The sequence below is a fragment of the Aedes albopictus genome, chromosome 3, assembly GCF_035046485.1.
Source record: "Aedes albopictus strain Foshan chromosome 3, AalbF5, whole genome shotgun sequence".
Lineage (NCBI taxonomy): Eukaryota > Metazoa > Arthropoda > Insecta > Diptera > Culicidae > Aedes > Aedes albopictus.
Window position 1 is genome coordinate 104334485 of NC_085138.1, and position 27995 is coordinate 104362479.

The following is a 27995-nucleotide window of genomic DNA, read 5'->3' on the forward strand; positions in this document are numbered from 1 at the left end:
ATCAATAAAACAAACCCCATTAGTGGGTGCATGCATATCGATCTTTTCAAATTGGATTCAATTCAGGTTGCATCCATAGCACAGTCCCAAGAAAATGGGTTTGCATAGAGGGAAATTTGCGTTCCTGGTTCTGCTGGGAGTCCTGTTGTTATCCGTGCAGCTAATCGAAAGTGTAAATATTTGAACTGAATTGTCCTCGTTCCACAATCTGTATCAATTTAAGTTTTTTTTTTGTGTCACCTCAATGAACGCGCATCAGAAATCGACCATGGAGCAGATGGCCAAAGCGAGCGAAATGATGCGTGGCGTGTGTATTGGAAAGACGAAAGCCCCCATGGATCTGGTCGATGGTTTGGGGCGAGGAGAATTTGGCGAGAATAAGGACCTCAAATGTTACGCCAACTGTGTGCTGGAAATGATGCAGGCGGTAAGTAAGGGAGTCCTGGATTAACTGAAGAAATTTCTGGTTTGATAATGTTTGATAATGCTCTGTGCGTAAACGAGATACGTTTCAAAATTTTGATAAGTTTTAACTTACATAAGCTGTTTGTACACAGGGTCAAATATTTGTCCAAAAAAAAAACCAATGCTCAAACATCTTGTTTGACTCTATCGAATTTTCATTAGTGTCAAACTGATGTTGTTTCTTGAGTTCTTTCCTTATCAGATATTAGACCCTGTGTACTTAATCAGGCCTTATTAAGTTAACTATAATAAATTAGAGTGACTGGAAGGGAGAGTGGTGTCAATGTCATAATTGTAACAGTGGTTATCTGTCACATTCATATAAATTCCCTTTTCAAACGACCTGTCAAAATTGGAACATGACGCCACCATAGACTTATTTCCCCCGCCACTTTCCCTTCCAGTCATTCTATAGTTCGTTTTACGAGCCGATTTAATGAATGAATTTTGACAGGAGATAGCGTCCAATAACCCGTGAAAATTAATATACCGCATTTAGTTCACTACTGGACTGCGAACTGCGACATTATAAGTGCGAAAGCGTAAATAAAAGTGCGCGATTGCATCAAATCAGGTTGATGTCTTCGGCGCACTATTTCTTCAATCTATGGAGAACAAGTGCTCTGAAGACACCGAGTCAGAGAAGAGAAGGTCATCTACGGAGTCAGAAATTGATAAATATTTCATGCTGTTGGTCGCGACACCTAGCGGTTGAAGTCACACTTTTTACACGGAAATTTTCAACCGTGTTGACACGAATGAACAAAGTATTTCGGAGGCAGGTACACCAACTCAAAAACTGATTCGCAAAAAGATTATGTTTAACTAGAATGTATTTCGAGGATACAGTCAAAGTTGCTTATCTCTTAAACCGTAAATAAGGCACGCGGTACAATAGTGGTGGGAATATGTTTAATATCATTATGATAATTAAGAAAATTTGGTAAAACATCATTATTATGCTTCATAACAGCCTGCAATTGCAAAAAACATCTATGGTATGTCTACTAATCAATACACGTTGAGCCATGCAGTTGTTTTGACGTTTATGCACGATGGAAACGAAATAGGCAGAAGCAAAATAAATCGAGTCGATTTTTCACGCCTAAAATTTATCACTTTTCGTGTGGTCGGTTTGTTCTGAGATGCCCTTCTCTTCTCTGACCGAGTTGATTTGATGCAATCGCGCACTTTTATTAGCGTTTTCGCACTCGTGAAAACTAGTGCGATAGTCCAGTGGTGAACTAAATGCGCTAAATTCAGTGCAGTGGTTCTCAATCTGTGGTAACAAGCTATTCGATTTTATCAAGAAAATCGACAGTACTACGAAGATGTAGTAGTGCAGCAGTATCACCTATGAAACTGTTTGACATATCTCAGTAGTTTCCACTATGGGATCACGGGCCATACGAATTTCTCAAGAACCAAAAGTGTGAGGTAAAAGTGAAAACGGTTTTCAGATTCTGTGACCCAATGAGCGCTATTCCCAATATAGAGATGTTGCAAAGCTCAGTATTCCCGAACCATGCTCATTTTTCTGGAACCGAAAGTATGAGGACAACGTAGGAATGTTTTAAGGATTCTTTGGGTCAAGGTTCACTTTTTTACAATATTGTGATGTCGCAAAGTTTCTTCTTATTTTTGGCGTAATGTCCCAACTATGAGCACTTACACAGTTATTAACTGAGAGCTTCTTCTGCCAATGACTATTTCGGGTTGATATTTCGTGTTGCAGGCACGAAAATACTTTGTGCCCAAGCAAGACAAGGAAATTTCGATTCAAAAAACTTCCTTGACCAACCGGGAATCGAACCCATCATCCTCAGAAAGGGCACGCTGAATGCCCATGAGTTTACCACATCGGCTACCTGGGCCACGTTGATTCCTCAAAAACTGGAAAAGTTAAAAAACGAGGTTTTGGATAGGTCATCTCAAGAAGTAGTACCGTAAAACGGGGTATCTTTGATAATGCGGGTAACTTTAATAGTGCGGCAGGCATTGTGTAATTTATCTTATAACTATGACTCCTTCAACTAGTTAAGAAAAAGGTAAACGTAAATCAATTCTATCATATGAAAGCTCATCTTAGACGTATTTTCATTAAAATCTAGTTTATATACAACGTTTTGGACAAAAATTAAAAATTGTTGATATTTTTGTCATTTATCAACCCCTTCAAACAATCTGCTATATGACTTCGTTAAAACTATTTTTCCAATGAAAGGACTTTTATTCTCGATAGATTCATCATAGTAGATTCCAAATTTGGCCTTGAATCTCTTAACGAAGCGTGTTTTTACGAAATGGAAGCAATTTTATAAATTGGGATATTAATCTTCATACATTGATAAACGCCTAAAAGTATGCAATGCCCTTGTAATTTCATATAGATAAATATGTGTTGTTCAAAATTTGTTAATAAAACATTAAAAACTACCAAAAAAAGAAAACTTACCATGAATAGCATGTAGGGCCCATATAGCCGAGGCGGTAAACGCACGGGTATTCAGCACGACCATGCTGAGGGTGACGGGTTCGATTCCCGGTCGGTCCAGGATCTTTCCGTGAAGCAAATTTCCTTGACTTCCTTGGGCATAGAGTATCTTCGTGCCTGCCACACGATATACGCATGTAAAATGGTCATTGGCAGAGGAAGCTCTCAGTTAATAACTGTGGAAGTGCTCATAGAACACTAAGCTGAGAAGCAGGCTTTGTCCCAATGAGGACGTTACGCCAAGAAGCGAGCGAGCGAGCGAGCATGTAATTGTATGTAGATGTACCGTTAAGCATTTATTATTACAAAGATAATGATTTTTGATAGCTAAATTTATTCTATTTTGCACTCAATACTTCACAAACTCATTTTTATATGTAGAATTTAGTAAAAAATCAATGTTTTGATATGAAAATTATATCTAATATGTTCCACAAACCTCCTCTCATCATGTGCATACTCCTAAGATTACAATCTGTGATTATTTTTTGAGATTTGATGTGTTTTTAGGGTATTATCAAAGTTACCCCAAAATGAAAATCTGATTTTCGGTTACATGAAAAACTAAAAGTTATCCAAAATATTTCAGATTATCGAATCTTTCAACTGCAATTGATAACTGATACCGCAGTACTTGTTTTAAAAATATAAAACTCGGAGAAATACCGTTACATGTAAAAATATTGAGAAAATTCGCTGAAAAACTATCAAAGTTACCCCATTTTACGGTATTGTTAATATAGTGGTGTTGCAAGGCTTTATAATTACAACCAATTTCGTGTCACGGGCGATGCAAATTTCTAAAGAACCGAAAATGTGAGAACAAAGTGAAACCCTTATATCTCTATTGCCTTAAACAGAGAGCACAGAATAAAAGATTAGGAATACTAACCCATTTTTCCTTGTTTCGATATCCATCTCGGCTAGAACCAAATCGAGACCTGTGACTTTTACCAAGGTATGAAATGTAATAAGGCCCAAAGTTTTTCCTTCCGTTGTGCTATTTTAAGCCGACATCAACACTCAGAAATAAAAGTATACACGGAATTACTATTATTTATGCATTTTGTATCCGCATCTCTCTCACTCTCTTTCTGTTTTCATGCTATCTGGTGCTTCGCCTGGGTTGACGAAACACTTCTCTTCACCCCAGGCTAAACGGCAGATAGCATGAAAACAGAAAGAGAGTGAGAGAGATGGGGATACAAAATGCATAAATAATAGTAATTCCAAGTATACTTTTATTTCTGAGTGTACACGGGCATAGGAGATTTCTGGCTTTCGATTTGAATAGGTCGTATGTTTGCTGTGATTCTTATGCTGATACGACCTATTCAAATCGAACGCCAGATTTGTTTGGCCAGTTATTTATTTTTGAGGCGCAAATTACCAGAAGCATTTTCACTTTGTCATTGAATTTTTCGCGTGAATCCTGACCCCAGATTGGGGGTCAGATTTGTCCTCACATTGAGACATTTTTGCGATCCGTGACTCAAGATTGGGAATCACTGAACTTTGCAACACTACGGGCTTCGTGATACCACCTTAGTGAAGAGACATAAAGATGGCGTCTTCAACAATGCCGTTGAAGCATTAAAGTGCTCGATTGGCATGTGTTGGTTTCTAGTTAAAAAGTATCGCACTATCCACTTATCCGCGAGCGGTAATGGCGGCGGCGGGCACAAATAACCGATTCGAATTTTGACGTTTCTTGGGGATCGCAATCGGTTGGCGCCACCGAACGGTGGGTGAAGGGGTGAGGAGGAGCATGAAACTGTTTTGACTTTCCCCCACGAAACGTCAAAATCCGAACCGGTTGGATATGCCCGCCGCCGCCATTACCGCTCGCGGATAAGTGGATAGGTGGCACTGATGCTCGGATATATTGGTCTACATCATAGTTTCCCAAACTGTGGGTCGCGACCCCCCAGGGGGGTCGCTGGCCTTCATCCAGGGGGTCGCGAGGGACAGTTGAATATTTTACTGTAACAGACAACAAATGAGAGAATTTCTATGGTGGGTCGCGAAAAGTACGTCTGCTGGTAAAGGGGGGTCGCGCACCCGAAAAGTTTGGGAACCTATGGTCTACATTATATGGCCATAAAAAGGCATTTCCTCCTGATATCTCTCCATAGATTTTTTCTGGAATTCCTACCAAGATTCGTTACGTAATTCTGCCAGATCTGCCATCGAGAATCCTCTAGGAGTTCCTCTCATGTTTTTTTTATCGAATTCCTCACAGAATTTTACTCTGAATTCCTTCAAGCATTTTTCTAGGGTTGTGGAGCGGACCTGGTGTGATGATTAGAACACTTGACTATCACGCCGAGAACCTGGGATCGAATCCCACTCCCGATAAACTCGCAAAATGTGAGTTCTTCCTTCGGAAGGGAAGTTAAGTGTGGGTCCCGAGATGAACTAGCCTAGTGCTAAAAATCTCGTTAATACAGATAAAAAAAAATCTTCGGGGGGTTTCGTCAGGAATTGCTCCTGGATTTCTTGCAAGTATTCTTCCCAATATTCTAGAAGGGATTCCTCCTTCACCCATTCATCCCGGCATTCAACAAGAATTCTTCCCGGATTCCTACAGGGATTCTTCCTAAGATTCTTCCAGCGGTTTCTCCCGGCATTCCTTCTGATATTACGAAATTTTCGTCCAGGTGTCCGTCAACAATTCCTTCAAGGATCTCTCGAGATTATTTTCGCGATTCCATCGCTGATTCTTCCCGGGCTACTTTCAGCCTTTCCTGCAAGATTCTTTCCTCTGGTAATATCTTTGTAGATTTCTCTTGGATTTCTGGGTATTTCCAGGGATTTTTCTCAATAATTCAGTTAGGAGTTCCTTCTGGTATTACTGCAAATGCTCGTCCCGGGATTCCTTGATTGATTCCTCATTTAAGAATTTCTGCCGGGATTCCTTTAGTGATTCCTGCAAGATTTTTTTTAGATATCAGGCCAAACATGTCTAAAGGTCCAATCTGCAGAAGAGAGGCTCTCTTTGGTTTCCCTCTCTTTCGTTAATATCTCAACTGTTAATTTGTATTATGATTGTCTCTTTGCATTGAACGATGGTCAAACCAATCGTCTTTTGATTTGTACTGCAAAAGTTGTTGAAAAGTGTACCATTACATTGCAATAATTGAAAGAGAAAGTGAACAAAGAGAGCCTCTCAAATGCAGATAGGACCTATTGAAATGTTTGGCCTGATATCTCATCGCAATTCTTTCAGTGATTTTTTTCCGGGATTCCTTCATTGATTTATCTAAGGAAATAAGTTGTTTCTCCCGGGCAATTTTATAGAAATTACTTCTGTGTTTGTGTCCGGGTTTTCCAATAACTGTATAAGGTATTCATCCTGGTATTAATTAAAATGCCTTACTGGGATTCTTTTATTGATTCCTTCCTGAATTTATGAAGGGATTTCTCTTGGCACACCGTAATTTTAGATGAAATTGATCATTTTTCGCAGTTTTTGAGAACTAATTTCTGAATATTAATCAATCAGGTTAAACTCAATTGAGATTTTATGATTGGCACTTAGGCTATGAACAACTGTTATGAAATAATAACTACAAATAAATTTACCAAAATCAAGTTTCGAACTCAAGACCCGTCGATTACCAGCCGCATGCCTTCCTCTATGCGCCATCCTAGAGATAATGAATTGAAGCACTAAAACCAAAACATAAACTTCCCGTGGATTAATAATAACAACACTTCTACTCCTATTCAGCAGTGGTGAATTAGCACAACATTATGGTTAACAACTGAACAACATATTAATTCAGCTGCTGTTCAGTAAAAAAAACACGTGTTTTGCATTCTGTATTCTCAGTCGAAGTATGATGAAATGAAAGCGCTTATATGACTTGTGAAAAATACATTATGTGCTAACTTATACATAAGCTGAACAAGAAGCAGAAAAAAGGTCTTGTTAAACCATTTTGTTAAGTAATTACTGCAAATCGAACAGAAAACTTATTAAACTCTTGAAAAGTGTTCAAATTATCCTTGTTAAAACTGATACGAAATGTTGAACATTGGCTACATTTTCAGTAGAAAAAGCATATGTACAGTAACATGTACAGCATAACTTTGGTTCAGCTATCGTTATTATTCTTCTTCTTCCTCTTCTCTGTGGCTCGACGTCCCCACTGGGACTTGGCCTGCCTCGCTTCGACTTAGTGTTCTTTTGAGCACTCCCACAGTTATTAATTGAAGGGCTTTCTTTACCTGCCATTGCATGAATTTGTATATTGTGAGGCAAGGACAATGATACACTATGCCCAGGTAGTCGAGAAAATTATCCCGACCGGAACAGAAATCGAAACCGCGATCCAAAGCCTTAACCACTAGGCTAACTGGAGACCCCATCGTTATTATTATAAAACATCAATTCAGCATGCGTGCTTGTTTGTGGATTGTGATGGTTAGTTGGGAATGCTTCAAAACAAGTACGACCATACTTTTCATGAGTCAACGAGGTTGAAACTTTTAGTGCAAATCATTTTATTACATATAATAAAAATTATTTAGAATAAAAAATAAAGTTTTACTTTCGGGGCGAAATTGATCAGTCAGTGAAATGCCTTTGTAAGTGCTGAACATATTTTTTCTACCTGGATTAACCAGCCCAGAATGTGAAAAGGTATACTAAACTTTTATTTAACTAAAGTTTACTTTTTTTTAATTATTCTAGTATACAATTTTAGAATCTAACGCCTGAAAGTATGCAAATTCTATACTAAATGTTACTTCCGAAAAGTTAAATTTTATGCAGAAATTTGAATATTTATAGAATTTTTGATGATGAAATCATCACGGTAACAAAAATTTGAAAGTGTTTTTGAAGTTCGCTTATAACATCGATTTCTACCTACTGGGTTTTATTGGGAATTCTTTCGGTTTTAGGGATTCAGAGATTCATCTTGATTTTTTAACTTTAGTTTAAGAAACGGTTGATCAGCTGGTTATGTAACTACGGCAAAGTTCTGGTATCAGGTATCAGAAGACCGGCTCCAGAGGCACGTTATCTTCCATTTGGGACATTTGTGCCATCGCCATACATATAAGCCTATTTCATCATTTACCTGAGGGAATGGGACAAGGGATGGAATGGGATTAGGAAAGGAAAAGGTGATGAAATAGGAAGGGGTGCCCTAGAAGAGGGAATGAACGCATAAGCGCATTGAGAGCTCATAGCCCATACCACAACGAGTTTAATCAGTGCCCTGAAAAGGACATTGTAAAACGCATAAGCGTAAAGAGAGCTTATAGCTCATTGGAGTTAGCTTGTGACGTCATGCCTCTTTCAAAATGACATTGAAAGGCACGTCATCGAAAGCATCCTCAATATTCAAGAAAGCAAAAACTACGTTTGAGCGAGTACTTTCTTGAAAACGTATACAACTTTGTGTAAAAGAGTCACTGTGGACATCCCAAATTTGGAAGCATGTGAGTTCACATGAAAAGGCATGTCAGCCAGACGAACATCACAGATGTGATAATCGACAATGCGTTTGTAGCATTTGAGAAAGAACGAGGTAACCAGATGAATCTGGAACTCATTCCTTCTTTATATAACGCACGCACCCTTTCGGGATAAAACTATAAAGTAATTTCACGCCATGAAAATACCCAATAGCAAACTACAAGAGTTTAAAACATGTTTGAAATACTCATATCCCTTTGGAGAAAAATAAGACAAACCCCCATTTGCACCTGGAGATTTGAAGTAAGCAGAGCTTTTTAGGGCCCACTAAGTCTATTATATATCTATAATTCTCAAGCGGAAGCTAGAGATTCGTAACTATACAAAAGAATTGTTTATCCGAAGATATCTTGAACTTGAACAGATCAGAGTTCCATTCAGGAATACCTATTACGGTCCGTACAGACCGCAGAGGACAAGCTTCTTTCAAAGCAATAGTTATGGTATACCACAATGGAGGGCGTTGTAGGTACAAAAGCACAATGAAACTCTCTTGGAGTAGCTATGGAAGCGAGTTATCCATAAAATGTGGACGCAACCAATTAGTACAGGTTCCCTAGTTTGTTGAGCAGGATCGCCTGAATACGCAAATTTAGCGAAGGAACACTCAAAAGTGCAAAGAAGGTCAAATGGAGACTCCTCATCTAACACATGCCACTCAGTCAACTCATGAGTTAGGTAGGTGCAATTCTATGTTAAGTTATCCATGAAGTAATCCTAAATAATCCATCCAACTTAAGCATCTCAAATTAATGTTTGAGCTACTTCAGATGATGCAATCATCGTAGCAATACTGCCAAATGACAGCGAAAAGATGATGAATACAAGAGCTTGCTTGAAGGCATCCATAAGGAAATGTAGAAGCATACTGTTAACGTTATTCTAAGATATAGCATGCTCGAGGCACCACACTTCATTTATAATGAAACAAGCAAACTGGGTTCACAAGGTAACCTATACAGAAGTTACCCTACGAAAATGAACTTTTCGAAGTAGAGCCACTTGAGCTACGCACGCTTCTTACGCTGAAAATTGATCTGAGGTTTCCTAGCCGTAGCCACTACCCAAACTAGACAGGATTACACTCTTCACAATCACAGCACAAGAAGGAAACATCAACGACAAACCAAATCGGTGTCAATTGAAAAACGCCAACGGCGAAAACGCATTAAGCGAAACCATAAAGGTAGTAATGTAAGCTAATTTACAACATTTGAATAATTTTGCCCTTATTTAGCCTCAAATTTAAGACTTAAGAAGGGCAACTGATTATCTCGGAGAAACGCAAGGTCCACTGCACTATTGCTCCGGTTAGCGCCGTAAAAGCGTAATACTGCGGAGGCTCCACAGGCTCCATTTGTGGTTAGGTTTTTATTAGACCCCACTAACCATTCATTCCTTGGCACGGTAAGCATAAAGCCGCATAACACCATGAATTAGGGGTCACCCGTTTAGTGGACTCTTACCACTGGAGCAGGCGGTCCGTAGTGTTATTCTTAGCCAATTGAGACAACCGCTACCCGATCAGAAAGGCATAACAAAAACATAACATAATTATATCAACGGTTGATATCTATATCAAGGTTTGTTATATTTAGATATATTTTTTGGAATCGGTACGAAAACTAGTTTGTATTATTTCAAGGTTCTAACAAAGTCAGTTACAATAAATGAATATGTGATTTGATCATCATTACATCAACATTATAACAAACTCAGTAATAATTTTTAAAATGGAATTTGTAACTAATCAATATTTTTTGGTAGTGTTTAGTGCGTAAATTAACCGCTGTATAGCGCCATTGTGTTTAGAAAATACACAATTGTTGATATCCTTTATTATATGAACTACCAAAAAAGCTCATGTCTTCATCAAATTTGTACAGAGATAAGCAACTCCACCATTACGTGATGATATTGGGTAATTTTAAATGTTTCTTATCATGATCCAGATCACCTGCACAGTTCGTATATTTAGCAAAGTTGTTCAGATTCTTGAAATTCACGAATGGTGTACAATTGTAAGCAAAATTTCACTACTATGAGATGTTTGATATGATAAATCTCATTACTCTGCTGTCCTAGGAAGTTCGGATCATCACTCATCAGCGAAGTTGTCGAGAAGTCCTAGGCTCTCAATTGGAAAATGTTATATGTAATTGAACTGCGGCGTTTACATTTGTTTACAGGATTTTGTACATGTCTTACAGGTTGAATGTTTATTATGGATGACCACGGAGGGCTTTCAGGGAATATTTCTAGGGATATTAAAAGTATTTCTATTATAGGTCTTCTAGGGAGCTCACTAGAAGTTCTTCCAGAGATCTCTCCGAGAGTTTCCATAAGAAATTCCTCCACGTATGCTTTCGGGTAATCCTCTAAGGAATTCTTCAACAATTCCTCCATGACTTTTTCCATGACCTCCTCTTTGAATTCTTCAAAGAATTTTGCCCCAAAGATTTGTTGGAAGATTAGTTCATATACATGTTGAGATCTCAAGTAAACCACTCTTATGAACAGGCCCGGATTTAAGGGGGGGCAAAGGGGGCAAGTGCCCCAGGCCCCCCGATCAGAGGGGCCCCCCAAGAATCCTGAAGCACTATATATTTTCTTCATCAAAACATAAAATGCCCTACAAGAGACAATTGCATTTTGTACATGTCCTAGTGTAGTTATAATTGAGTTCTTTAACGGTATCCAGATTATTTCATATCTGAATTTTCACTTGAAAATCCAAAGTTTCATATTTTTTTATATCTTCACATCAAAACTTAGTTTCATATTTTTTTGGTGCCAAAAAATGTTGCTCTCTCGATTAAATTAAAAAAAAAAAACACATTATTTTAACTGCTAAGCAATTCAACCGTAGAATTGAAGTGTATTTCCCAGAATGACTTATTTGAGGGATCGGTTTTAATGCTTGGTTGCAGCAAACACATATCTAGATAGGTATAACAGTATTCAATAATCAGGTAAAATGAAGTACGCGAGTCTACGCGAGTTTCTATAAAACCCCATGGAGTTCTTGTTGAATTCAATTGAAAAACTGTTTTAAGACTTAACATTACAACAAAAAAGCATCTCTATCAAATAACTGCTTTGTACCTGTTCGGACGGGTAAAAGTAAAACCTTTTTTGCAGCAAACCAGTTTTATTGGGTGTAGCTCAAAACTGAAAAGAGTAGATTTATTCCATATAAGTAACAAATTTTCAATAAATTTTAGAATATCATTCCGGCTTACATTGATGGTTTCCTTCATATGAAATACCAAATCCAAACAAGAACTGTATAGAGATTGTGACTACAACCTAAGAATTCACATCGTTAGTTACATAATAAACTAGTATGAAGAATGTAAATACTCACAATGTGTAGATAATAGTTAATATAATAAAGAAAGTAATTTAATTTAGAATAACAAATTTGCCACGCTATCAAACCAACTTTTTGTAGCCTTTTCGTTTTCCTTTCGGTTTTCTTCGTCACCAGCTTCTAATTGTCAAGAGATCTGTCAACCCATACGTCACCCGCAGCCAATCCAGTTCTAGAGCGCAGTGGTGCCATCATTTCCCCCGCCCGTAACTCTGGTCCGGGTTCGCGGCGTTCGCCAACTTGGCCAGATTTACCTCCGAGTTCCAGCACCGCCAGCTTAGTTACTGCCCGACGGAGAAGTCTTCGGTTGGTCCTGACTAGGGCCTGACGTACTCGTCCGTCTTTTCCATGTATTAAACGTTCTACAATCCCACGAACCCAAGTTCTTCTGCTGTCTCCGTCCGTAACGTAGACCAAATCTCCTTCGGCAAGCGGGTTACACTCTCCATACCATTTTGTGCGCTGGTTAATAGTGGGGATGTACTCTCTAATCCAGCGATCCCATATAACGTCGGCTAACTGTTGTGATCTTTGATACTCGTCTCTTAAGGCTGCAGCAGGATCTACATCCACGTGTGGAAATTTGCGTTCATCAGGCGGAAACCCTCGAAGGAAGTGGTTAGGGGTTAACGCTTCCGCCTCTGCAGATTCCTGGGGCATGTAGGTTAACGGCCGAGAGTTTATAATTTCTTCAGTCTCAGCTAAAACGGTCAACAACATTTCGTCCGTTAGTCGTCGGCCATCCTCGAACGCCTTCATTACTGTTTTTGCGGATCTAACCAAGCGTTCCCAGCACCCGCCCATGTGGGGTGCTGAGGGTGGATTGAAATTCCACTGTGTTCGCGCATCGGTGAAAGCTTCCGCACAATCGGTGTCAATCTTCCGACCAATCAGACCAAACTCTTTGCTAACGGCCTGAAAATTGGTACCATTATCCGAAAAAAATTCTAGTGGTACTCCTCTGCGACACATGAACCTGCGTATAGCCATAATACAGGATTGACTAGTGAGATTATGTGCTACCTCCATGTGAACGGCCCTGGTAGTCAAGCAAGTCATCAATGCAACCCATCGCTTTTCTGAGCGCCTTCCGACCGTTACGTGGACCGGTCCAAAATAATCAATTCCCACGAAGCTAAATGGTCGCATTCTTGGAGAGAGCCGTTGGTTGGGCAATGGTGCCATTCTTGGAGTAGTAGGGCGACACTTGTGGACTCTGCACCAAACGCAGTCTTTTGACACCTGTAGCACCGCTGCTCGTAAATTTGGGATATAGAAGCGTTGGCGTACTTCATTTACGACCGTTTCTCGATTGCCGTGACCGAATTTCTGGTGGTAGGACATCAATAATTTCTTCGTCACGTCGTGGTTCTTCGGCAACACAACGGGAAACTTCAACTCGAAGGGAACAAACTCAGCATAAGCGGACCTTCCTTCCATCCTTATTACGTTATGTTCGTCTAACAGCGGGGACAGTTTGAACAGTGGGCTGCAACGTTCTAAAGGATGCATCTTTTCGACTGGCAGATCTCGATTTTTGGAAAGGGTTTTCAACTCATCTCCAAACGCTTCTTGTTGCGCTGTTCGCCATAGGACATTTTCAGCACGAGAATATTCACCTTGTGTGAACGGTATTACGACCCCCACCACAGGACGTTTGACGATCTCCAACAGTTTCGATGTTGCTGGTACGGCTGCGATGGTTTCTCCTTGCTTCTTCTTCCGGCAATTTGCAATAAATCGGAACACGCAGATGATGGATCGGACAAGAGTTCTCCAAGACGAGAAGCGAGTAGTATCTACGACTTCTTGCGACAGAACAATTTCGTGGAAAAGATGAACCGCGCGAAGCTCTTCCTTCGGGTTAGGCACTACTACTTCTTGTGACGGCCAATGATGCTCCGGATAAAGCAAGAATTCTGGACCATTTACATATTCACCATTCGGGTCCAGAGGATGACAAGATTTCCATTTGGTCAGTGCATCAGCGATATTCATCTTACCGGGAATCCAGCGCCAATCGTCGGTGGTTGTGTGGGTGAGGATCTCACCTATGCGAAAAGCCACAAACTGCTTATATTTTCTGTGGTCGGATTGAATCCAGGCCAGCACTGTGCGAGAGTCAATCCAAAGCAAGGTTCTTCCTATAGGGAGTGAGTGGCCTGCCTTGATGGATTCAGACAACCTAGCTCCAAGTACCGCTGCTAACAATTCGAGCCGGGGAATAGACAAATGTTGCAACGGAGCAACTTTTGCTTTAGATGCAACCAGCGCTGTCCGGGGTTGGCCGTTAACCACCGCTCGAAGATAAGCCACACAGCCATAAGCGTTTTCGCTTGCATCGGCGAAAACATGCAGTTGCAACGTATCGTGATCAATTGGGGATGCTGAAGAAAAATAGCAGCGAGGGATTCTTATAGCTTCAATCGTTGGAATTTCTGCGGTCCATCGCTGCCATTTAGATGCGGATTCGTCGTCGATTTTATCATCCCATGCGCATCCAGAGCGCCACAAGTCCTGGATGATGAGTTTTCCATGAATTGTAAGAGGCGATAGGTATCCATGTGGGTCAAATAAGCTCATAACACAGCTGGACACTTGACGCTTCGTTGGTCGTACATCACCGGTGACAAACGGTTCCAAATCGTTGCGGAATGTTGTCGAGAACAGGAACACATCTTCCGACGGATCCCAAGAAACTCCTAGAACCCTTTCTGTAGAGCTGGCTTTGGAACTGAAGTGCACAAGGTGGTTTGATCTGGGTTCACCCATCTTATCGAGGAAAACGGACGAGTTGGAAACCCAGCTGCGGATGTGAAATCCAGCTTTGGAATGAATCATTCTTACCTCGAGAGCCCGCTTTACAGCTTGGTCAACAGCATCGGTGCTATCTAAATAATCGTCGACATAATGTTTGTCGACGATTGCCTCGACTGCATCCGGGTATTGCTCAGCGTAAGCCTGCGCATTCTTATTTTTAATGTACTGCGCAGAGCATGGCGATGAAGTCGAACCAAACGTTGCCACATCCATAACGTAGGTTTGAGGTGGACCAAACGGATCATTACGATAGAGGAAACGCTGGGATTGCTTGTCACTTCGCCGAATTCGAATCTGGTGATACATTTCCATAATATCGCCCCCAAAGGCAATTGGTCGTTCACGGAAATGGTACAGAACGACGGGTAGATTTGTTAACAGATCCGGGCCCTTGAGTAGTGCAGAATTCAACGACGAACCATTCACCGCTGCCGCCGCATCCCACACTAGGCGTACCTTAGAAGGCTTCTTCGGGTTGAGTACCACATTCAGCGGAAGGTACCATACTTTTCCAGGTACCGCATCTTCCAAATCTTGTGCGGTGAGTTTGTGCGCATACCCCTTTTTTAAGTAATCTTCGATTTGCTTGGACACGTTCTGCTGCAGCTCTGGGTTCTTGGACAGCCTTTTTTCCAGATTTTTCATACGCTTGACCGCCATGGGGAAACTGTCCGGCAGTTGCGGATTGTCCTCCTTCCACAACAGACCAGTTTCGTACCGATCTCCAACCCGAACAGTGGTCTTTTCCAGCAAATCTCTAGCACGACGGTCCGCCGCTGATTCTGGCAGCATAGTCACTGAGATTCCAGATTGTTCCAAAACATAGTGACTTCGAAGTAGTTCGTGGAGATCAACATCTGCCGCATTTTTAACTTCGTGGTGACCTCCAAATCCTGCTGACGCTTCAACTCCTTCTTGTGGTCCATAGACCGTCCAACCAAGATGTGTACGGACTGCAATCGGTTCTCCGATATTGCCGATACGTGACTCTAAAGGTGCATAGACGTGGAGATGTTTCAGTCCAATCAATATTTTGGGAGATCCGTTTCGATAGTCGGATACTGGCAGCCCTTTCAAGTGTCGATATTTCGCTGCGACGGTGGAGAAGTCCAATGTCTGTTTTGGTAGCTCCAGTTGATCAACGGTGTGCACATTTTTTAAAACAAACGTTTCGGCCGAGTTTCTTCCCGCGATCGAGAGATGAACTGCTTTGGACTCGCGTTCAACTCGTGTTATTCCTGCCGTCCACTTTACCACAATTGGCTGGGAAACTCCTTCCAACTTGATCAGATCCACCACTGATTTTTCTACGAATGAGTAGGATGCGCCTTCGTCGAGAAAGGCGAGTACGTCCACAGACCGATCGCCATTAGTCAGCCTAACCGGAACCATTCGAAATATGATGGGTTGCTGTACATGCACCTCGTGTACGTTACAATCAGTTGTCAGCGGTACCGTCGGGCGTTGGTTGTTTGGTGGATGAAGTAACGGATGATGACGTTCTTCACACGACCCAATGTTACATTTTATCTTGAATCGGCATCGCACTTGACCATGTTCGTTGAGGCAAATATTGCATAATTTCCACCGATTGACTTCATTCATTCGCTGTTCCCAGGAGAGTTTGCTGAAATCTTCACAGTACCTGACTCGATGGTCTGTTCGATTACAGATTCGGCACGGCTTTCGACCTTCATCCCGTTGTTCCGGTTTTTTGATAAACCGAGCATCTGAAGTGGAAGACACTGTGCCACTTGATCGCTGATTATCCATTTCACCTATGTGTGTGTGCAAAAATCCTTCTGGATGTTTCTCTCTTCGCTTCGAATCTCGCTTGTCTTTTCCAATTCGCTGGGTCTGCTCCAGATGCATCTCTCCGAAGAGCGTTACTTCGCTGGCATCGGCGACTATTTCCGATAGAAAATCCGCAAACGTAGTCAAAGTCACTTCCACTTGCCGTCGTTTATAGCGCACCCATTCGAGCTTGGTGGTCGAAGGTAACTTGTCCACTAACTCCTGAATTAGCATAGGATTAATCAGGTGATCCCGGAGGCCAGCAGCAATGAGGTGATCACTTAGTTGCTGTACAACGACCCCGAATTTGATGAACGTTTGCAGTCGATCGATTCTAGGAGGTTCTGCCTTTCTAGCTTTTGACACTAATGTTTGGAGAAGAAGCTCCGGTCTGCCATAGAGGTTCCTCAGGGTTTCGATGACTGCCGGTACGGTTTGTGGAAGCAATAACCTGCTTCTAACCGCTTCGAGAGCAACTCCTTTTATGCTTTCCTGCAATCTGCCAAGATTCTCCAGATTCGACCAGTTACACGCTTTGTTGCTGTTGCACCAACTACTGTAAAATAGTGGCCACTCTTCAGGCCGTCCGGTGAAGACCGGCAACTTTTGAAATGGTCCTTTTCGAGCGGCGAGTTGTGCCTTGGTTAAACCAGGTTCTTCTCGTAGCTCCCGGTGGTCATCGTCGTTGCTGAATTCGCTGTCTTCACTCGAGGAGTGCTGATCGTGGTGTGACTGGAATCTTGTAGTTGCTCCATCAAGGGTTCTACAGAGCGCCGGCCGACATCTTAGTGGAGATAGATTCAGCCCGGATGCACTATTCGCTGGTTGATTGCTTCTTGGCTCGACGCCAACAGGTGTAGAATTTTTCGGATAGGCGCCTCGGCGATCAACGGTTTCTTGTTGTTGCGCTTGTTTCGCCGGATTTTGCGGTCGATCCCCCAACATCCTGTCGTTTACAGCATCGTTGTTTGCCTCTTTGCTGCTCGTAGCTCCAATGGCAGTAGTATTCGACCGTCTGTGATCTTCGGATATTTCCTCCTTCCTTTTCTGGAACCTTGCTTCAGCCATCCTCTTCATCTGCTGCATCTCTCGCTCTAGTTCAAGCTCCGCAAGTCGCGTTTGTTCTTGGCGCTCCAGCTCCCGTTGGAAATTCCGCAGCTTGATCTGTTTCATCAGTTCCAGGTTTTGCTTATGGGCTTCGTCGGCTTCTTGTTGCTCCTTTTCGTTGGCTATCCACAGCTCGCTAGTTTTGTATCCAGGGTCACTCGCCGTGATATTTCTGCAAGCCTCGCAGGTCCACGACACATCTTTGATCTCGTCTGTGACGTCCACGCAGGAAAAGTGGAACCAGCGCTTACAGACATCGCAGTATACCATCTGTCGGTCTGCGTGATTCGGCTGATCGCAAAGTCCGCAGTCATAGCTGGTGGCATTGAGGTTAGAATCATCTTCATTACCACTCATCATCAATTTTTGAGTTTTGTTCGGACGGGTAAAAGTAAAACCTTTTTTGCAGCAAACCAGTTTTATTGGGTGTAGCTCAAAAATTGATGAGAGTAGATTTATTCCATATAAGTAACAAATTTTCAATAAATTTTAGAATATCATTCCGGCTTACATTGATGGTTTCCTTCATATGAAATACCAAATCCAAACAAGAACTGTATAGAGATTGTGACTACAACCTAAGAATTCACATCGTTAGTTACATAATAAACTAGTATGAAGAATGTAAATACTCACAATGTGTAGATAATAGTTAATATAATAAAGAAAGTAATTTAATTTAGAATAACAAATTTGCCACGCTATCAAACCAACTTTTTGTAGCCTTTTCGTTTTCCTTTCGGTTTTCTTCGTCACCAGCTTCTAATTGTCAAGAGATCTGTCAACCCATACGTCACCCGCAGCCAATCCAGTTCTAGAGCGCAGTGGTGCCATCAGTACCCATCTGCATTAGTTCGTTGAGGACAGATGTTATCAAGGGAAAGAGAAGATAACGATTCCTGGAGAAGTTCAAGAAATTTGGGACAGTTTTGGAAACCTAGTTTTTAAAAACATCTCAGAACAATGTTTTTACAGTGTTATTGCTACAGTTACCCCCTACAATCCTGACTTTGTTCACTCGTAGAATTTTGCAGTACGCTGCAACGCTAATTTGTAAAATTGTCATAAATCTTTTAAATTCGGATGATAGTTTAAAATATATCTACGATCTGAATAAGATTACATTTACACTGTAAACCTGTATGCGGAATCTTGACATTTTAGCATAAATATTAGAATGCTTGTTCGTAACATTTTTTTTCATTTGTTAGAATCATCGGTCGATATTTTGGAGAATTGCAACTGAAGGTTTTTAATATTTCATCATAAAAAAATAAAAAATAAATGAAACATTCATCATTCGAATGAACAAAACAGTTGAGTGACATAGTTTCTTCCTAAACCACAAAAATCAGCAAAAAAAAACGAATAATAAACAATTGAAAAGAAAAAGTTGATGTACGGTATACATATTCAAAATCTTGTTTTTGGGGGCCCACTTCATACGGTTTGCCCCGGGCCCCCCGAAGCCTAAATCCGGCACTGCTTATGAACCATCATCACTGATCATAGAACACGAAAACACATTCCAATTCACCAATTATATTTCACCGACCAGATTACGTCACTTTTGATCTGTCGGAGCTCTCAACTTAAACTACTTATATGAATTCAATTGTACAGTATACAGATCATTCATGATAGAGATTTCCCGCAAGGTTTAACTTAAGTTTTAAATCCAACATACATTTCCTCCCTTGAGAATTTCTTCAGAAAATCCAAAAGGGAGATTCTTTAAGACATTCTTAGCAAATAACTTCAGCCTATGGCATCACAAATTCTTTAAAGGATTCTCCATCAGGGAAAATGCATCAGAAATTCTGAAGGATCTCAGTAATTAAAAAAATTCTAGTTTTAAAGTTAAACTATTCAATCCAATTCCAATTTCTTAGAAATTTCTTAGTATGTGGTCACTCAGTCTCTGTTGTAAATATCACTACAATTAACTACAGCTTTTTTCCGCATAGATAATCTGTGTATGCATATCTGCCGATCAAAATAGTTATGTACTGGCAAATGAAGTGTAGTTGTTTTGTTAAAGTTAATAAAATATTCAGTTCAACAGCGAAACGAAGTGTTTTGATATCCCTTTGGATTTCCTGAACGCGCTGTGTTCGAAAACAAATTACTCCAAGTATTTATCAAAAGGTTTCTTTACAAATTTTATCGACAATTACACCAATGACTCATTATGGAAATGCTTTTTTCTATCCTTTTAAAAAACCTCGCATAAATCCCTCCAAGGGAATATTCCTGCGAGAATTTGCGGTATATTCCTACCGAAACATTCACCACTTAAGCGCCATAATACTACTGAACAACTTTGCAGAAGGAACATCTTTAATTAATAATAATGAAATAAAACATTCCGAAAAACGCTTTAAACATTTAAATAAACGCTGGCGCAACTAGTGCTTAGTTACACACTTTTCACTATTTGAAAGTCATTAGCTATCTGTTCAACTTAGTTAATAACACGAAGATATAATTGCTATTAACTGTATTAAAAACAGTTTCGTGTGACGTCCATTCTCGTTGGTACAGCGATGTGGGCTCCAGCTCCGAAGTAGTGAACGATGGCTCTAGTGCACAACGAGCGCACACGACATTGAAGCTGAGGGACTAAATGGGCTGTAATAACGTGCATGGTGACGTCATAACTGGGTATGGTGACGTCATACTTTCCCTCTCCGGTATGTTGGATCAGCGAGTCTATTTATAGAGGAGCTACCAATATGAAGAACCATTTCAGCATATATCGCCCCTCACTTCAAGTGCTGTGATGGCCTCACTGGTAAAAACGACGAGCTCCTGTTCTAGGTTCTAGCCGTCGTAGGTTCGAATCCCTGGGTTTTATGTATACTATGTGGAGAAGTTTTTTGATGCCAGTAACTTTTTACAAAAAATAAAATTTCACTCTAAAAATTGATACCCCAAAAATGAGTTAATTTTTACTCTACTTAATTTTTACCCAATATATTTATAACTGCTTTATAACAACATGTGATATAATTTGATTGATTTTTTATATCTCATTTTGTTATAAGCTTGTTATAATTGTATCAAGACCTGTTATAATTATGTTATGACTAGAGCAATTTTAGTTATAATTTTTGTTATTTTAACACCTAACCGGCGAATTTTATAACTCATTCTGTTATGAAAAATCTTTGAAATAAATAACTTAATCGGTTATAATTTTGTTATGCCTTTCTGATCGGGTACCGACACTACACAGCTTTCTAGGCTGATCGGGAAAAGAAGTTAACATTGATGGTAAACTTCCAAACGGGCCCGAACAGCCTTCAACATGTAACTACGGCAAAATTTTGAACGATCTGCCATTCACGAAAGCTATTTGGTAAATTCCCACGCGTAGACTGACCCTGACATCAACTTCTCCGTTCATTGCTCAGTATGTCTTTGAGGTTAACAAATTGTAGTAGCTATTTTCTCCGATGACTTAGACCGTTATCCATGTTATTCAGGTGTTCGACGAATGGCTACTTCCACCTTTCGATGACTTCGCATATGTCCGTTTCTGCTACTTATTTTCTACTTTCCTTTTCAGATGCGCAAAGGTAAGGTGAATGCCGATGGTGCCATCAAGCAGGTAGACCTACTCATCCCGGTAGAAATAGGAGAACCTACCAAAAAGGCATTCGATATTTGCCGAAATTCAGGTAAGTCAAGAAGAATTTAAAATTAAAACCATTACAATAATTCTGGAATGAATTTGGTCTGTCTGATTTTGTTTCTAGCGGACGGTATCAAGAACAACTGTGAAGCAGCTTGGGCGCTGGTCAAGTGTTTGCATCAGAACAATCCCAAGTATTTCTTTGCTTGAACGCAAACACATAAGGTTTTCCTGCTGCTGTTGTATTTATATTGGTGGTCCCAATATTATTGTTTAGTTAATTTAATAGGTACCTATTATAGTTTTAGTGATATATAAATAAATTGCAAGCATGAATAAAGCATGAATAAAACATCGATCTTTATTTCAAAACGTCAATTACGTTACGTGGTGCAGTTCTACAGGGTACAACAAATACATACAAAATGACTAACACATATATCACATTTACTATATTTTGAAAGCGTGATTCCATACTCGATTCCATAAACGATAGCAAGGGTCAACACATTATTCAGGGTAACATGAATTCTGGATTGTTTTTGTAGAAGCAGTTCAGTAGAACGTAGGCTGAATCACAATGATCTTTGATTCCCGAGGCTGTGGAATGATAAGTACTTTGGATTACTAGAAGCACAAAAATGCATGTAACGCAAGTTACTCACCGACATCTTTGCAAGCCTCCAATCCTTGACGGAAAGCGGGTTTCAAGTCATCTGGAAGTAGTTGATCGATTTGTTTCAAGGACTTCTCATAGCTGATCTTCCCTCGTTTTGTCTAGGATGTTTGCAAAAATTTAATGAATCAGATCTGAAACTAATCTTAATGGTCTAATGAACGTACCACTTGCATCATATCGAGCAGGCAACTGATGTAGCATTTAAAGTCCTTCGTATCGGGGAAGACACCGTTTTTACCGGCTTCAAGAACATCTAGAGGAAGACGAAAATATACCATTATTCACACGGTAGACGATAATATCACCGACGAACCGACGTGACAGCTAGAACAAACAAATTCAAATTTGCTGTCCGCGACGCCATGATGAAAAATAGCCGAACACTATCGCCACCTCTATAACGGTTCGCGATGATTTACTACCTTTACCCCAAACCCCCGGGTGTTCATATAGGAAGAGGTTCGCGTCTGCGCTGATTTGACAGAAGGGTTCGCTCGCTTTGTTAGCCGACCGTTAAATTGAGGGGGGACAGTTTTGAAACACCACTGTCACGTCGGTTCGTCGGTGATAATATGTCCGTTCGATATGCGGCCTGAAGCAGCTGTAGAGTATGATACGTCTCTATCCTCCTGCTTTGTGTTTTGTGTGTGTCTATGTAATTTTTCCTCTTTTCTTCATATGTAACTCATACATTCATAGCCATCGCTAGAACCAGAAACCGAATGAATAAGTCGTTCTCCTTCCTAACAACTTCACACTGAAAAAAGTTTTCACATTGTTTTCATCTGATTTTCACATGGACTGTTTTCATATGCGCGTCCATTGAATTTTATGGGAATATCACATAGATTTTGCGAAGTTATGTGATTTTCCAATAGAAGCTATGTGATTTTCTAATGTTTTCCATAGACCGTATTGATTTCATGTGATGTTTCCGAAGAAATTTTCATCGGGGAATCCAATAACAGTTATATAGCCAAACTAATGGAAATTTTCCATTGGATATGTGATATATTTTTTCAGTGCACATCAATCTATCATATTACGCCTACAAAAAGGCAACCCACGGTCGTCAGTAATGTTAACACACAAAATCTCATATTTACATATTAAACGACATCCACGCATCAATGTAAACCTTTGTCAAATTGCCGTTTCCCAACATTCAGACATTTCCAACGTGACGCTGACCTCACGTGAGCGCTGAACCGCAACGAAAGTGGGCTACCGAAAATGTTGGTAGTCGTCGAGCAGCTCGATGAGCTGATGATACACGGAGCAACATCAGCAAGGACCTCAAGCAAGGTCTTCTGAAGCTTCGCAAGTCGATGGCCCTGGCCACGAAGGAGTGCGACTTTCTGACCGAAGAGTGAAGCGTGTGTTTGATGAGTGCAAGTAAATGCGGTTAGTTACAGGGCGAGAATGTAAAAAGCATCCGGCGCACCAGGACTGGAGAGATGATGCTAGTGCTGAAGAAGGAAGCGGCCAAGAAGGGCACCTCCTACAAGGCACTAGCTCAGGAGGTACTGGGCGAAGGCAGGTGATAGCCCTAACGGCGAAGGCGACTCTCTCTAGTGTAAGCTGCCTGTAGGCACAACTACGTGACTGGGTGAGCAGCAGCAGCGGAGGGAGCGGCGTTGAACCCGTTCGCGCATGGTGGTTTGGCGAGATCGCCACTACGAGGCGCTGGTGGACCCACCGCTGCAGTGAGCAGATGGATGTTCTACAAGTGGAGACAGATGACCGGTGCGGACTAGATCGGCCCACATTTGTATGGCGAGAAACAAAAGTTGGGAAAATTCACGGGGCACCCCCTAGAGTCGTGCCTTTGGATAAGGAGAATAATCTGTGCAAATTTCAGCTCAAACTGAGCTGGTGCAAATGAGTTGAAGGTTTGTATGGGATCTTCAGTCCAAATGTATGGGAAATTGGATGACCTCCAGTCTCTCATTTAGCACGCTGGTTTGAAGAGTTTGATTTGGCTCATAATTGACAAAATAGTAGTTGATACCATCAGGGACAACTTTGTAGAAGACCATGAAACGGTAAAACTTAATTTAGTTGCGGTTTCAGCTAACGAAAGCAAGATAAGGACATCTGCCCCCATTCACTCTCGGTTGTTACATGCAGCACGTGTTTGCTATTCAAAACTAGCGCGCTACATCATTGATGACTTGATGCTGCATGAAGAAGAAGAAGAAAAACGATGATGTTTTTGAATAATCTCTATCCCCATAACACAGGGGAAGATTTTAAAATGCCTCTATAAAATCTAAAACAAAATCTAATTAAGAACATTTTGATGTACGGTGTTAGACTTTGGACGGACTACAAATTAAGTACCTTATTAAGAAAAAAAATGTTAAATTTAAATTTATATGTTAAATGTGTAGTCCGTCCGGGGTCATGGCATATCACCTATATCAAACCGTTTTTAATTAGTTTTTGTTTTAGATTTTATAGAGGCACTTTAAAATCTTCCCCTGTGTTATAGTGATAGGGATTTTTCAAAACATCATCGCTATTCTTCTTCTTCTTCCTATAGGTATCAGGTATCAGAAGGCCGGCTCCAGAGGCACGTTATCCTCCATTTGGGACATTTGTGCCATCGCCAAAATAATAGCCTATTTCATCATCTACTGGAGGGAAAAGGAAGGAAATAAGGATAAGGATGGGGATAAGGACAGGTTGGGAAATAGGAAAAGTACCCTGGAAGAGGATACTAACGCATAAGCGTACCACAATGGGATCAAACAGCGCCCTGAAGTGTTTACCGAATACTCGGAAACGCAGTTGCGCTATCATATCAAATGATACGAAGTTCCATAATCGGATTCACAGCTATCACATGCAAATGAATCAGCTTGCTCAATATTCGCCATGTGATAGCTGAGTCGGCAGTGGCCAGTCAATGCTTTAACTAGAATGCTGCAATTCTGCTTTGACAGATTTGTAAGATACTTCGCCACCTTGGAGATGGCTAAGTACAATACAATTTGGTTTGACGACATGACTCCAAACTATTCCAGTATTGTCTGTGTTGTGCAGCAACCCAGGTGTGAATCTGAAGCTTTACCCAACACTTCGATATCGGAATAGCTGGCTCAGGGCCAATGAAGTCATGTGATGCTCCAGTGCGAGCTAACTCATCAGCCAATTCATTTCTAGCGATGGAAGAATGGCCAGGCACCCATACAAGGTGAACAGCGTTTGCTGAATTCAGCTCCTCGATTTGAGTTCGACAAGCGATAACTATCTTCGACCTAGAGTTGGCCGATGCAAGTGCTTTAATAGCAGCCTGGCTATCTGAACAGAAGTATATTACTTTGCCCATTACGTGCTGCTGAAGTGCTGATTGCACTCCGCACATAAGAGCAAAGATTTCGGCCTGAAAAACGGTGCAGTGTCTATCAAGTGAATAAGACTGACGCAGCCTTAGCTCACGAGAATAAACGCCAGTACCTGCTCGACCTTCGAAAAGGGAGCCATCATTGTAACAAACGATGCCGTCATCATAAAAACAGGACAATACATAGGCAGTCGGGTGCCTGAAACTTTTGCCAGTCTTGGTAAGGTGGTATGAACTACCAACCAAGCCGATCTGTTTAAAAGCACAGGTCGCACGGCAGAAGTTTCACGCATTCGATGTATTCGTTCAATACATGGCCTACTTGCCTAATTTCACCTTCTATAAAATTTTCACACTTGTTCGCTACCTAGCGAATTCTATCATATCTATCATTTCATTATCCACTTTGATCTCTACTCCCTTATACTATGAGTAGAAAGAGACCGATATAGCCACAAAATCATCAATAGATGTTTTATTCGGATTAATTGAAAGGCCATATTGGCGACACCAACCCTCAACTACCTGAAGGGCGCTTTGCATCAGGTCGAAAAGGGTGGTGATGCACATACCAACTAACAATGCTAGGTAGTTGTCGGCAAAACCATAAGTAGGAAAATCGCTATTATTGAGTTGCCAGCTATTATTGAATTGTATCTGCTACGAGATTCCACAAAAGCAGTGACAAGACTCCCCCTTGGGGGCATCCACAAACACTCAATTTCCTAATCGCCGCTTGACGCAATGTCGAGAAGAGATGTCGGTTTTTGAGCATTTGGTGAATCCAATTGGAGATCATAGGTGATATGCCACGACCCCGTGCGGCTTCCAATATGGCATCGAAAGGCACGTTGTCAAAGGCACCCTCGATATTTAAGAAAACACCCAAACAAGATTGCTTTTGAGCGAATGCTTTCTCGATATCGTAAACAATCTTGTGTAAAAGAGTGACAGTGGACTTACCAGATTGGTAGGCATGTTGGTTCACATGAAGAGGCACGTTGGCCAGATGAACATCACGGATGTGATGATCCACAATGCGTTCTAAGCATTTCAGAAGAAAAGAGGTCAAACTGATAGGTCTGAAACTCTTTGCTTCTTCATACGACGCACGGCCCACTTTCGGAATAAACTTCACAGTAATACCCCGCCAGGTTTTGGGAATATACCCTGTAGCAAAACTGCAAACAATATTTTTTTTTCCAAAACATGTTTGAAATGATCAAATCCCTTCTGAAGCAAAATAGGATAAATCCCATCTGCCCCAGGAGATTTGAAAGGAGCAAAGCTATTAAGTGGCCACTCAATCGATTCTATAGTTACAATACTCCCAGCCGAAGCCAGGGAATCGTAACTACAAGAAAAGACATCAGGTTCATCCAAAGATGTAATATCCACACATCCAGGGAAGTGTGTGCTGAATAAGCATTCCAGAACTTCTTCATCAGAGGAAGTCAGATCGCCATTTGGCGAACGAAGTTCGTTCACTCGGAAATCCTTACATTTCGCAAGGATTTTGTTTAAACCGACTGACTTCACTCAAATTGGAAACATTTGTACAAAGGTGTTTCCAGCCGGATCGTTCAGCAGACCGGAGAGCTTTCTTGTAGGCCTTGCGAGCCGACCTGAAAGCCTCCGAACCAGCCGAACGTCGTCTGTTCCAACTCTTTCTACATTGTTTCCTAAGTTTCGCCAGATCAGAGTTCCACCAAGGGGTTCCTCTTGTGATCTTCACAGACCGTAGAGGGCATGCTTCTTCACCGACCTATCTGCCTTCTGGACACTGCCGGGAAACTACCTAGACCGACATGACTCTGGCTTCTCGGATAACCAGTTCGGCCGAGATAGCGCTGCAAAGGAAGTGAACGGCGCTTACTGAAGAAAGAGGGGGGGGGGGTCATGATCGACGATAATCTGAAATTCGCTAGACACGTGGAATATCCCTGCAAAAGGGCAAGCATAGCCATTCTGGCATTGTCGAGGATGATGTCAAGTCACTCGGCAATAGTCTCGAGTAAGCGTAAGCTATGTACTACGGTACGGCGTATACATTGCTGAATTTGAATCACCAATTATTCTATATTTTTTGGTAAAAATATAATATAAGCTTACCATCCGACATTTTATGTTTCGGCTGACACACCTGTCGGAACAACTTGCCCGTCTTCTCCATTTGTTCCTTGGTGACGGCCTGGAAGCGACATGAAAAAACGGCTCCGTTTTAGAACACTATTAAGCACTACCTACCATTTTCTACCAAACACCTACGCATTCATGTTCGCCGAATTGGGTGCACAATATTAGGGTGATCGTCAGCAGTAGCATAATCGTCCGATTGCGTTCCATGCTCGTTCTATAGACACGCTATATCACGAGGTGCCAGGTGAGGCGAGGGTCTTCATCGTTTCGTGTTTTCCACCCAGGGCTGTTAATTGTGGGGGAGGGGATTTTCCGTTGAATTGTAGGTACGCGAGCGGCAACCGTTCGTTGATGCGACAGGTAAGGTACGATAGCGATGACGGCTTCAACAAGTCATCGTCGTCGCCGTTGTAGGAGGGTGAATCCCTCAATCGTTCGCTGTTTAGATTGCACTTGAGATTTATTGGATAATCAGTTTTGATTGAGATGGGTTGTTGAAAGCAAACTGAGGGGTTAGCTGTCGGTGGGGTTGGGATTTATAGGTTTCAAATGACCCGTTGTGAGATGATGCTAGAGGTGACAATTAGCGAAATACGTTATCGGTTATGTGATACAGAATACTGTTAATTATTTTCATCAGTAGGCTT

General features: G+C 41.2%; 2 protein-coding genes across 2 annotated transcripts; one reads left to right on the plus strand and one right to left on the minus strand.

Annotated features, from left to right (window-relative positions):
• Nucleotides 1–21537, plus strand: LOC109400802 (general odorant-binding protein 72). Its single transcript, XM_019673301.3, has 4 exons — nt 1–172; nt 260–427; nt 21116–21227; nt 21306–21537. The coding sequence occupies exons 1-4, from the start codon at nt 95–97 to the stop codon at nt 21389–21391; spliced, it is 444 nt and encodes a 147-aa protein (XP_019528846.3). The 5' UTR covers nt 1–94; the 3' UTR covers nt 21392–21537.
• LOC109415518 (general odorant-binding protein 72-like) lies at nt 21518–27859 on the minus strand. Its single transcript, XM_029875038.2, has 5 exons — nt 27478–27859; nt 27322–27400; nt 22025–22113; nt 21847–21958; nt 21518–21781 (listed from the first exon to the last, which is right to left on the minus strand). The coding sequence occupies exons 1-5, from the start codon at nt 27553–27555 to the stop codon at nt 21696–21698; spliced, it is 444 nt and encodes a 147-aa protein (XP_029730898.1). The 5' UTR covers nt 27556–27859; the 3' UTR covers nt 21518–21695.
• Between the last annotated feature and the right edge of the window lie 136 nt (nt 27860–27995).

Bases quoted from the DNA above. Each gene is read 5' to 3' on its own strand.
- LOC109400802 (XM_019673301.3), top strand. From the start codon at position 95: ATGGGTTTGCATAGAGGGAAATTTGCGTTCCTGGTTCTGCTGGGAGTC. The intron at 173-259 runs GTAAATATTTGA...AACGCGCATCAG, and splicing joins CCGTGCAGCTAATCGAAAGT to AAATCGACCATGGAGCAGAT. The intron at 21,228-21,305 runs GTAAGTCAAGAA...TTTTGTTTCTAG, and splicing joins CGATATTTGCCGAAATTCAG to CGGACGGTATCAAGAACAAC.
- LOC109415518 (XM_029875038.2), bottom strand. From the start codon at position 27,555: ATGGAACGCAATCGGACGATTATGCTACTGCTGACGATCACCCTAATA. The intron at 22,114-27,321 runs GTAAGCTTATAT...GTCTTCCTCTAG, and splicing joins GAAACATAAAATGTCGGATG to ATGTTCTTGAAGCCGGTAAA. The intron at 21,959-22,024 runs GTACGTTCATTA...CAAACATCCTAG, and splicing joins TGCTCGATATGATGCAAGTG to ACAAAACGAGGGAAGATCAG.